Here is a 13,016-nt window from a genome sequence, read left to right on the forward strand (position 1 = left end):
GGGAGGGGGGAGGGAGGGAGGTAGAGATGTATGTATGTTGAAGTTATACTGGTTTATGGATTAAATGATATAGATTTCTGGCTAAGATGGTGAAGTAGGTAAATATGCTCACCTCCTCCCATGACCACATCAAAATTACTAGATTATAGAACAACCATCATTGAGAACCACCTGAAACTAGCTGAACAGAAATCCTATAACTAAGGATATAAAGAAGAAGTCATGACGACACTGATAGGAGGGTAGAGACGTGAAACGGACAGGTCCCACACAGTGTGGCAATTAAGAATAAGGAGGAATATCTCAGCTGTGGAGGTTGCCCTGAGGAGATGGGGGTCCCAGGCCCACATCTGGCTCCCCAGTCCAGAGCACTAGTGCTGGGAAGAGAAGTCCCAACAATATCTGGATTTGTAAACCAGTGGGGTGTCTGAGTGAGATGGAAGGCTGCTAGACCCAAGGTATCCTCTCGAGGAGTCTGTGCACAGACTAGCTCGCTCAGAAACTCACTTACTCTGGGCTCCAGTGCAGAAACAGCAGCTCAAAGAGTTCCAGGGACATACTGGGAGAAACTGAACTGACTGGCTTCAGGGCGAGAGCTAGAGGAGCAGGGGTTGGGACAGCTCTCTCCAGGGATGGAAGCGCTGGTAAGCGTCCTTACTCCTTTGTTGAGTCTTCCCTCGACCCAGCCAGCAGGAGCAGGAGGTCACCAAATCTGAGCTCTCCATTAACCCAGCTAACACTGCTCACCCCTCCCTGGTAATTCCCCACCCATCTCACATGCTGGGCCTGAGACACTTCTAGCGGCTTTTCCACACACACAAGCAGCCTGATTTGGCTCACACTGTTGAATTCCCTAAAATCTCTCAAAGGTCCACAAACTCCAAACAAGCATCAGCTGGCTTTGGCATGCTCTGTACCCCTTCAGAAGTGGTACCAAGCCCAGCACAAGCAGCCACTGGTTGCAACTTGCACTGTAAATCCCACCAGGTGGCCCCAAGCCTGGTGTAACTTGTGGCCAGTATTAGCCTGGAATGCAGCTGCAACTAAGTAGCCACAAACCTGGCACAAGAGGCAGCTAGCTTCAGCTTACATTGTGGTGCCACAAAAGGGTCCCAACATGGCACTGTGGCAGCTGGCCTCAGTTCCCAGTACATTCTCTCCCAAACACCTACAAGCACAGCGCGATTGGCAACCAACTGCAGATCGCTTTGGAGCTCCCACTAGGTGGCCTCAAGGCAGGCAGAAATGGCAGCTGACCTTGGCCTGCATCAGAGCCCCTCCCAAGAGTCTTCAGAACCAACACACATGGTGGCTGGCTTTAGAATATACCAGAGCACCACCCAACTACCTCCACAAACGACATACCCAAAGGGTAGATTTGGCTGTCACCAGAGCCCCACTAAAGCAAATCCTGCTCTCGGAGGTAGCCCCATGCACAACAGCTTGTCCGTTACAGTTATTGCCATCCCTCACAGCCAGTTAGCATGCAAGTCAATCCTATCCCCTGATGTACCAACAGCAATCAAGGCCAAACTAGAACAGGAGGGCACACAAGACCCACACTAGGGACACTCCTGAAGCACCTGGCTCAAATGAACAGGAGACTATGCCACTGGGCCTCATAAGGCCACTGTCAAGACTGGGAGACATAGCAGATCCACATAATACACAGAAAAAAAACACAGGGAGTCAGCCACAATGAGGAGACAAAGAAACAGAACAGGACAAAACTCCAGAAAAAGAACTAAACAAAATGGAGACAAGCAATCTATTAGATACAGAGTTCAAAACACTGGTTTATAAGGATGCTCAATGAAGTTAGGGGAAGAAGTTGAGGTTCAGTGAGAACCTCAACAAAAAGACAGAAATCATAAAAAAGAACTAGTCGGAAAGAATATATTAAAGGGAATCAACAGCAGATCAGATGAAGCAGAGGACCGAATCAGAGATCTGGAAGACAAGGTAGCAGAAAACACCCAATAAGAACAGCAAAAAAAAAAACAACAAAAAATAAAAATGAAGACAGTTCAAGGGACCTATGGGACAACATCAAGTGTAACATTCACATCATAGGGGTACCAGGAGAAGAGAGAGCAAGCAAGGGATTGAAAATTTATTTGAAGAAATAATGACTGAAAACTTCCCTAACCTGGTGAAAGAAAGAGACATAAAAGTCAAGGAAGTGTAGAGTCCCCAAGATGAACCCAAAGAGGCCCACACTAAGACACATCATAATTAAAATGCCAAAGGTGAAAGATAAAGATAAAATCTTAAAAGCAGCAAGAGAAAAGCAGTTAGTTATACATACAAGGGAGCTCCCATAACACTGTTAACTGATTTTTTAACAGAAACTTTGCAGGCCAGAAAGGATTGGCACAGAATATTCAAAGTGATGAAAAACAAAGACCTACAACCAAGGTTACTCTACCCAGTTAGGTTACCATTTAGAATTGAAAGACAGATAAAGAGTTTCCAGACAAGAAAAGGCTAAAGGAGTTCATCACAACTAAAGCATATTACATGAAATGTTGAAGGGACTTCTTTAAGTAGATACAATCAAATATCTGAATAAGAAAATACAGGGAAGACAAAAATGCTCATTGACACAGGCAAACAGTAAAAGCAGTAGATCAACCAACTATAAAGGTAGTACAAAGGATAAAAGGCAAAAGTAGGAGGATCATATGTAATTACAACAGTTAAGGGATATACATACATGCGCACAAAAGTAAAATATAATGACCACAACATAAACATGGAAGTTGAGAATAGAAATTGTGATTTTAGAATGTGTTCAAACTTAAGCAACCATCAACTTAAAATAGACTGCAATAAATATAGCTGAGTATATACAGAAGGTGCCAAAAAAATGTATACACATTTTAAGAAAGGAAAAAACTGTTAAAATTGTAATATTCAATATATACTGATAACAAAAGATGAATACAAGTCACGTTTGACTTTTGCAATTACAAGAGGTGCTAAAAATATTTACCATCGATGTAATTTTAATATAGTTTTTCCTTTCTTAAAATGTTTATACATTTTTTTGGCACCCTCTGTAAGAAGCACATAGTAACCATAACCCAAAAATATACAAGTGATATACAAGAAACAAAGAGAAAGGAATCCAAACAAAATACTATAGAAACTCAACATAGAAGAGAGCAAGAGAATGAAAAAGGAACAGAGAACTACAAAAACAATCAGAAAACAATTAATAAAATGGCCATAACTACATATCTACCGATAATTACTTTAAATATCAATGGACTAAATGCTCCAATGAAAAGACATAGGGTAACTGAATGGATAAAAAAACAAGACCTGTATGTATGCTATGTACAAGAGACCCACTTCACACATTGAAAGACACACATGGATTGAAAGTAAAGGGGTGGAAAAAGATATTTCATGCAAATGCAAGCCAAAAAAAAAAAGAAAAAGAAAAAGAAAAAGAAGCTGGAGTAGCAATACTTACGTTAGACAAAATAGACTTTAAAACAAGTAGGGCATTTCAAATGATAATGGGATCAGTCCAACAAGAGGATATATAACTCGTGTAAACCAATGTAGAAGCACCTAAATACATAAAGCAAATATTGATGGACATCAAGGGAGAGAATGACAGTAGGGGACGTTAACACCCCATTGACATTGATGGATAGGTCATCCACACAGAAAATCTAAAAGGAAACAGTGGCTTTAAATGATACATTAGGACAGATGGACTTAATTGTTATTTAGGACATTTAACCCAAAAGCGGCAGAATATACTCTTTTCAAGTACACATTGAATATTCTCCAGTATAGGTAGGTCATGTGTAAGGACAAGTCTCAATAAATTTAAATAGACTGAAATCATATGAAGCAACTTTGAATGGTGTGATACTAGAAATCAATCACAAGATGAAAACTTAAAAATACACTAAACATGTAGAGGCTAAATAACATGTTATTAAATATGAATGAGTTAACGAGATCAACAAAGAAATCAAGATACCTTTAGACAAATGAAAATGAAAACACAACAACCTAAACTCTAAGTGACACAGCCAAAGCAGTTCTAAGAGGGAAATTTATAGCAATGCAGGCCTACCTTAAGAAACAAAAAAACTCAAATAAATAATCTAACCTTACACCTAAAGGAACCAGAAAAAGAACAAAGCCCAAAGTGAATAGAGGAAAATAATAAAGATCAAAGGAAATCATGAAACAGAGTCTAAAAAAAATAATAGAAACGATGAATGAAAACAGGAGCTGGTTCTTTGAAAAGATAAACAAAATTGATAAAATAAAAACACATAAGTCAGACTCATTAAGAAAAAAAGAGGGCCCAAATAAATAAAATCAGAAATTAAGAGAAGTGGCAACCAGCACCACAGAACTACAAAGGATTATCAGGAAATACTATGAATAATTATATGACAACAAATTGGACAACCTGAAAGAAATGAATAAATTCCTAGAAACATACAATCTTTCAAGGCTGAATCAGGAAGAAACAGGAAATCTGAACCAACTTAATAACTACCTATTAAACCGAATTAGTAATAAAAAAAACTTGCAACAGACAAAAGTCCTGGAACTGATGACTTCACAGGTGATTTTACCAAACGGTCAAAGACAAATGAATACATATCCTTCTCAAACTATTCCAAAAAGCTGAAGAGGAGAGAAGGCTCACAAACTCATTTTATGAGGCCAGGATAGCCCTGATACCAAAACCAGACAAAGAAACTACAAGAAAGAAAATTATAGGCCTATATCCTTAATGAACATAGATGCAAAAAAACCTCAACAAAATATTACCAAACCAAATTCAGCAATGCATTAGAAAGATCATACACCATGATCAAATGGATTCCTGGGATGCAAGTTTGGTGCAATATCCGCAAATCAGTTAACGTGATACACCACATAAACAAAATGAAGGATAAAAATCATTATTATATCAATAGATGCAGAAAAAGAATTTGACAAAATTCAATATCCATTTATGACAAAAAATCACAGCAAGCTGGGGACAGAAGGAACATACCGCAACATAATAAAGGCCATATATGACAAACCTACAGGTAACATCATATTCAACAGTAAAGGGCTGTAAGCTTTTTCTTTAACATTAGAAGCAAGACAACGATATCCACTTTTACCATTTTTATTCAACCATAGTATTGGAAGTCTTAGCCACAGCAATCAGATAAGAAACAAACAAAAGGCACCCGAATTGGAAGGAAGAAATAAAAGTGTCATTATTTGCAGATGACATGATACTGTATATACAGAACCCCAAAGAATACATAAAAAACTATTAGAACAAATGAATTCAGTAAAGTAGGAGGATACAAAACATTTAAAAATTGGTTGCATTTTTATACACCAAAATAATGAACTGTCAGAAAAAGAAAACAATTCCATTTACAATTACATCAAAAAGAATAAAATACCTAGGAATAAATTTAACCAAATAGGAAAAAACCCTATACTTGGTAAAACTGTAAGACATGGAAGAAGATACAAATAAATGGAAGTATATACTGTGCTCATGGATAGGAAGAATTAACATACTACCCAAAGCAATCTACAGATTCAATGCAATCTCCATCAAAAACACCAGTAGCATTTTTCACAGAACTATAACAAATAATTCTAATATTTATATGGAACCACAAAAGACTCGAATAGCTAAAGTAATATTGAGAAAGATGAACAAAGTTGGAGGTATCATAGTACCTGATACCAAACTATACTACAAGACTATGGTAATCAAAACATCATGGTAACTAGCATAAAAGCAGATACATAGATCAATGGAACAGAAGAGAGAAATAACAGAAATAAACCCATGCCTATATGGTCAATTAATCTATGACCAAGGAGGCAAGAATATACAATGGGGTAAAGGCAGTCTCTTCAATAAATGTTTGGAAAACTGAACAGATACATGCAAAAGAATGAAACTGGATCACTTACACCATATACAAGAATAAACTCAAAATGGATTACAGATTTAAATGTAAGTCCTGAAACCATAAAACTCCTAGAAGAAAAGAGAGGAGGTAAACTCTTTGACATTGCTCTTAGTAATATTTTTTTTGGCTATGTCTCCTCAGGCAAGGGAACCAAATGAAAAAAGTAAACAAAAGGCACTACATCAAACTAAAGAGTTTCTGCACAGCAAATGAAACCATCAACAAAACGAAAAGAGAACCAACTGAATGGGAGAGGATATTCGCCAATGATACACCCAGTAAGGGGTAAACGTCCAAAATATGTAACGAACTCATACAGCTTAACATAAAAAAAAAAAAATCCGATTAAAAAATGGGCAGAGGACAGTTATGCTAAGTGAAATAAGTCAGACAGAGAAAGACAAATACCATGATTTCACTTATATGTGGAATCTAAAGAACAAAATAAACAAAACAGAAACAAACTCATACATGCAGAGAACAAAAAATCTGATGGTTGCCAGATGAGAGGGGTGTTAGGGGGATGGGTGAAAAAGGTGAAGGGATTAAGATGTGAAAATTACCAGTTATAAAAACAGTCATGGGTATGTAAAGTACAGTATAGGGAATATAGTCAATAATACTGTAATAACTGGATTGTGTCAGATGGGTACTAGACTTATGGGGGGAATCAGTTGTATAAATGTCCTATTACAATGTTGTACATCTGAAACTAATATTGTATGTCAACTGTAATTGAAAAAAATCCACCAATCAATCAATCAATTGATCAATCATTAGGCAGGAGAAGAAATGGGGATATAAGTGGAATGTTGAGGACATGCATTGGTGTACACAGTAAGGTCCCTTATTCCAAACAAGAAACCAGGACTGATGAGAAGGATGAAGGAGAATCTAAACAGCCAAAGTGATCCAAAGCCAAACTACACCCTTCAGAATTGTGTGTGAGAAAGAATGTTGGTAGCTCCTCAAATGTAAGCCCAGACCCCTGGGTAACTAACTCTATCTGTGAATGTATAACTGGAATGAACAGGAAAAGACAAATACAGAAAAAGAATACAATCTGATGACCTATTAAATTTAGAGGGTAAGAAGGAAGAAGTAAAGAAGTATACAATTATAAGGTTAGTTAACTGGGAGTATTAGGATTTTATTAACCTAGACAGGGAACACTAGATCAGGATTGAGACTTGAGGGAGGAAAATAGGTACAGTTTTAAATATGCTGAATGTGGATATCTGTAGGGTGTCCAGTTTGAAATGAAGTCCAGAAATACGTTGATGCCTCACGAAGATTTGGAAGTCACCAGCCAAATAGATATAAGCAGAAACTATTGGGAGAGAGGTCATCTACATAGCAACTTCAAGGTGAAAAGAGGGCCAAGGACAAAGCTTTGGAGATTGTCTACATTTCAGAGATAGGACAGACAGTAAAGGAGACTCAGAAGGAACAATTAAGAAAAAACAAGTGGAAAAAGGAGCGGAGATAGAGGTAGTAATAATGACAGTGAACATTTCTATAGTGCAAACATCACAGATCTGTGTCTGTTGTAAGCATTTTATCTATATCAACTCATTTAATGCTAACAGTAACCCTATAAGATGGATACTATAATCATCCTTATTTCATAGGTATAGAAACTGAAAGATGAGGTTAATAATTACTGATTGTTACACAACTAAAATGGTAGAGCCAGAATTTGAACCTAGGCAGTCTCTCCATAGACAAAGAGTTTCAAAGAAGAAAGAGTAGCCGACAGTGTTAGATGTTGCAAAGAAGTAGAGTAAGATTTGAAGTCCTCAAAGTTGGCAATTAGGACATCACTAATAGGGACATAAATCAGAATAAAATGGATTAAAAAGTTAATGAGAAGTGAAAACGCAACCCACAAAAGAAAATTTTTGCAAGTTGTATATCTGATAAGGGATTATCTAGAATATATAAAGAACTATTACAACTCAATAATAAAAAGACAAACAACCCAACGTTAAAAAATGGGCAAAGAATCTGAATAAAAGTTCTCCAAAAATATAAAAATGGCTCATAAGCACATGAAAAGATGCTCAGCATCATTAGCAATAAGATAAATGCATATCAAAACCACAATGAGATACCACTAAAGACATACTAGATAGCTATAAACAAAAAGTTAAAAAGCATTGGTGAGGATGTAGAGAAACTGAAACCCACATACACTGCTAGTGGGAATGTAAAATGCTCCTGTCGCTTTGGAAAATAGTTTGGCAGTTCCTCAGATGGTTAAACACAGAGACATCATATGACCCAGCAATTCAACTCATAGGTATATACCCAAGAGAATAAAAACATGTCTACAAAAACTTGTCCGTGAATGTTCATAACAGCATTATTTATAATAGCCTCCAAACACACACAACCCAAATGTCCGTCAAGTGATGAATGGATAAAGTAAATGTGATATAGCCATATAATGGAATATTTGGTAATAAAAAGGAATCAAGTGTTGATATATGCTACAACATGGATGAACCCTGAAAACAATTATGCTAAGTGAAAGAAGCCAATCACAAAGGACCACATACATATTGTAGGATTCCATTTCTATGAAATGTTCAAACAGGCAAATCTATTGACAGAAAGTAGATTAGTGGTTGCCTGGGGCTTGGCGGAATGGAGGGAATGCAGAGCTTTGGGAAGTACAGCTAAACAGTGTGGGGTTTCTTTTTGGGGTAATGCAAATGTGCACCCATCACTACAATCAACTTTAGATAAAATCTGAGAGTATACTAAAAGTTTTGAATTATACATTTTAAGTTGGTGAACTGTATGGCATGTCTATTATATCTCAATAAAGCTGTTTTAAAAAGTTAATGAGAAATTAAATGCAAGGAAAAGATAGGAAATGCTTGAGAGGGGAGGTAGGGTCAAAGGAAGATTTCTGAAGGTTAGGGACGATACTAATAGGTTTATGAACTGAGATATATCAGTGGAAATGAGAGCACGATACAAAAAAGACATCACAGATTAAGTAAAGCCCTAAAGGGGATGAATAGAAACAAAAAAGAAAATGGTGACACCTCTGAAAGAATGAGCCAAGATACAGATACTGGTATGAAGGTAAGTTGCGAGTTCATATTTGAAGGATCTTATTTTTCACTGAGATAGAAAAGGTATGCAGTTGAATATGAGAAGTCCAGAAAAGTAGTAAAAATTGGGAAAACTGCTGACAAGAATGGAAAAAGGAAACAAAGAATAAAAAGCTTGTCAAGGAGAACTGAGCAGTGTGAGAACAGAAATAAGCTTTAAAGAAGCCAATATGTGCAATTATATGCTACTCTCAGCTAGACTGGTCAGCCAGTTTATAAACTCAGATGGCAGGTGATTGGGCTCTTTTGGGGTTAAAGTTTGCGAAGAGTTTAGGTAAAATGCTTGATCATAAAATCCCACTGAATGAGGATGGCAGTGATACCAAAAGAAGATGGATGTTTCAAAGGAGAAACTGTACTTAATGACAGAAATCGATATGGAAGCTGAAGAAGGAAAATAATTAAACAAGATTCCTGATTATCTGGTAGAATTGACAGACTAGTGACCAAAACAGAGTTCTTGGGAAGGAAGTAGGCTACAGAGAAATGATTACTCACAAATATAAAGTTTAGAGTAAAAATTTTCTTGGAAGAATAATGTCATTTTTAAAAGGAACAGGAGTAAAGTAAGGCCCAGAGAAGTTAAGTGACTTTGCTGAAGTCCCCAGACACTAAACAAAGGCTAGAAAAGACTTCCAATTCCAGGCCAGTCTTATTACACTATAGAACCTCACTACTATCTGGAGCTGGACACGATGGCTGGAAATACAAATGGTGATACTTCTTGCGGAGATTCAGTAACATTAAAATTGGTTTGAATTTCTAGGTTCATTTCAGGTGATAGTGGGGAAATATGATTCACGAACAAAATGAATGACAGAAACCAATCAGATAAAACATTTGCTCTGGTAATAATCAAGAGTTGGATGTAGAATGATATAAGCACCTTAAAATATTCTAATGCAAGAACATTTATGCTTCAAAATCCTCTCAATGTTGCCTGGCAATATAGATGAGAGGACATAAATAATTATGGCTTAGAATTTTAAACATTAAGAAGAGCTTTGCTTACTTTTAAGGTTCTTTTTATCTTACAGAAATACGAAATACTGAAGTCTGATTAGGTCTCTTTTAAGGGGCTAAACATTTGCCTTACCTTTACTACCTTGTAGTCACACAAGTATTCCACCTCATAATTGTTTAGATTCCTTTTGGTGATTCCAATCGATTTACATGTGAGCTTTTCTTTTCTACATAATTCCTGAAGAGTATCAAGTGAAACTAGGCAAGGCACACACCAAGCTACAATAAGAAAATAGAATTCTTTACTAATGAAATAGCCACTAAATTAAAACAAAAAAGGAAAAGGAAAAATTTAAGACGTCTATATCCCCACCCTTCTGACAATTTTACAGGACTAAAAATTCACATGACAAGAAACCATTTCTGTGTCTTCAAGAAAAAGTTAAGCATTATAGAACTGTTTAGGTAAATTGATCTTCTTGGATTTTCTCACGGGTTTCTATCCTACTATGTTTAACTGATGCCAGTTAATTTCTAGTGAGCCATCTGAACAAAATATTTCATGTCTGTAAGGTTTCTTAAGGTTACATATAGTTGCAAAGGTCAAAAAAATACTTTTGACTTCTCCATTACATTCTACACAGAATATAATTTGCTGTTTTAATAAAATGTAGCTCTCTAGGACATACTTATTGTTAAAAATATCTTAAATGTATTTTAAAACCATCTTATAATTTGTTAAAACAGTAACTTTGCCAAGTTCTCTTAGATAAATAAGAACTGCAATCTAACTGAAATATAGTTCTATAGTTCCATACTCATACATCATGTCTTTTTTTCCCACTTTGCAATGTTGCATGAAATTTTAACTCCACTTATTATTTTGCCCATGTTGCAATGTATCAAGGTAAATAAACCCGTCATAATAAAATAATGGAAAGTATATTGATTTTTGTAATACTCATTTTCTGTAGTTTTTAAAGCCAAGAATTACAAAACAGAGTATTCAGTTCACATGACCCATATACCAAGCTTGAAGACAGACACACTCATAATCAATCTTACAGAAGCCAGAAAATGCTGCAGATTTTACCCTCAAATTTCTGTAAACAGTATGCTACCATCCTGCATATAAAATGTTAGCACAAAGTGATGTTTAGAAATCTGTTATAAGCTTGGTTTTATGGCTAGTGTTATGGTAAGCACTAGAGAGGATCAAAGGTCCTCTGCCCTAGCCTTTGGTAGGCCACCAGCTATCTGACTTCAGTGAAGTTTTCAGAGTTCTGGGTTTCAGATTCACTGGAAAAAAATGTGGGGGTTGAAGTAAATTGGGGTTACCAAACAAAATCAGTAAACTCAAGCTTTACTTGGTAGCTTTTCAAGGTAGTTGTGACAACCTTGTGTTTTGAGGTAGAGAAAACACAGTTGCTCTTACCTATGTATATCCATTCCTCACCCTCAACTCAGAGACTTCATTGTCACAAACCCTGAAGCACGATTTCCACCCACCTCCAATTCCTACAAAGGACTCATAATTCTAGACCAAGAAAGATACTTCCCCCCAAAAAAACCTGCTTTGAAGTGGTGACCCCCTTACATCCTTTCCATTAAAAAAAAAACCTTAAGGATGTTTTGTGTCACTTTAATCTCATTATGCTGATGACAGGCAAAGGTGGTTTGTCTGCTGTTCCTACCATTTTTATCTAGTTGAAGTAACAGGAGGATTCAATACACAACCCCCGATGGAAATGCTATGGAGAGTAAAAAACAATGGAACATAAGAAGCTAGAAACTCCTGGCAACAATTTCGATTATAATTATGTCGAAAAATTCATTTGCAAGATTTAACATTTCATTACCACCACAAAAACCTCACAATAGTTCACTAACCTCTAGTGGCAGACAAGTTTGTGTATGAAGAGTTCATAATCTTTGTGGCGGGTAGTATTGGAAAACACCTTTAAATACTCGAAAGCAGTGCAAGTTTCAGTCTTTCAAAGCGCGCGCGCGACAAGAACACACACACACACACTCGGTGCCTAATTCTTTGGCATCCACATAAACAACACGCAAGTTCCTGGTGGGTATAAAAATGACCCTAAGCCAGAGGCTACATCCTCAAATACCCGCTTACTCGGATCTTCTCCGACAAGGAATTTAACCGCCTAGCGCGGCCGAATTGGGGTGTATATTCGCTTACTTCCTTTCTCAGCGGTCATACTGCAGCCCCGATTCCTTTCTTTCCTCTGATACTGAGGTCACATTTATACCACAGGGTTCTTCCCGCCTCCCAATTACAAAGCCAGCCAGAACACTAAACGTCCCGCTCAAACCACCACAAAGGAGTCAAGTCACACGCGCGCCCACAGGAACTCGAGTCCCCTCCCGCCCCCCGCCTCCCGCCAGGGATTAGCGGGAGCCGCGGCAGCAGCCCAAATACCTCCACACGGCCACTGGGCGGGGACAGGCCGCGGGCCCCACGGGACCTCGGCGGGGCAGGAGGGGGCAGACCCCCGCGCGCAGGCCAGGCGCGGGGGTAGACTGCGGGGAGCGAGCGGGCCGAGCCGCGAGAAGGGTCAGGGAACCGGGAAGAGTGAAGCCTGCGGAGCGCATCTCGGGGCCCAGGTGTCTCCAGGATGGGAGGCGGCGTCTCGCCTCGTCGCGCTCTGCCTAGCCCGCGCGTCCCGGCCCGCTTCCCGGGCCTGAGGAGTGTGCCTGGAGAACGGGGGGTAGTGAGGGCAGCCGCTCTCCAGCGCTCACCTCCTCGCGTGTCAGCTCCGGCCGCCGCCATCTTGAGGAGCTTTCATTCAAACTGCCGCGGTCGGTCGGGATAGTTCAACTGGCCGGACGCCCCGCCCCTGACCGGCCCGCGCGGGAGTGGGGGCCGAGACTGAGGGGCTGGAAACCGCGAGGCGTACTGACGTCACCGCACGCCGACTCCGGCCGCAGCGGC

General features: G+C 38.6%; 1 protein-coding gene across 4 annotated transcripts in view; it reads right to left on the reverse strand.

Annotated features, from left to right (window-relative positions):
- SUV39H2 (SUV39H2 histone lysine methyltransferase) overlaps nucleotides 1–13,016 on the reverse strand; it is a 31,459-nt gene extending 18,443 nt beyond the window's left edge. For 2 of the 4 annotated variants that reach the window (XM_019663445.1, XM_019663444.1), the window contains exons 1-2: nucleotides 12,824–13,016; nucleotides 10,197–10,342 (exon numbers count right to left, since the gene is read on the reverse strand). In XM_019663445.1, the coding sequence (XP_019518990.1) occupies nucleotides 10,197–10,342; nucleotides 12,824–12,854 (177 nt within the window). In that variant the 5' untranslated portion in view covers nucleotides 12,855–13,016. The remainder of the gene's footprint in view (nucleotides 1–10,196; nucleotides 10,343–12,823) is intronic. The other 2 variants (XM_019663447.1, XM_019663446.1) reach the window with 2 other exon arrangements.

This window comes from Hipposideros armiger, unplaced genomic scaffold (genome assembly GCF_001890085.2).
Source record: "Hipposideros armiger isolate ML-2016 unplaced genomic scaffold, ASM189008v1 scaffold_390, whole genome shotgun sequence".
Taxonomy (NCBI): domain Eukaryota; kingdom Metazoa; phylum Chordata; class Mammalia; order Chiroptera; family Hipposideridae; genus Hipposideros; species Hipposideros armiger.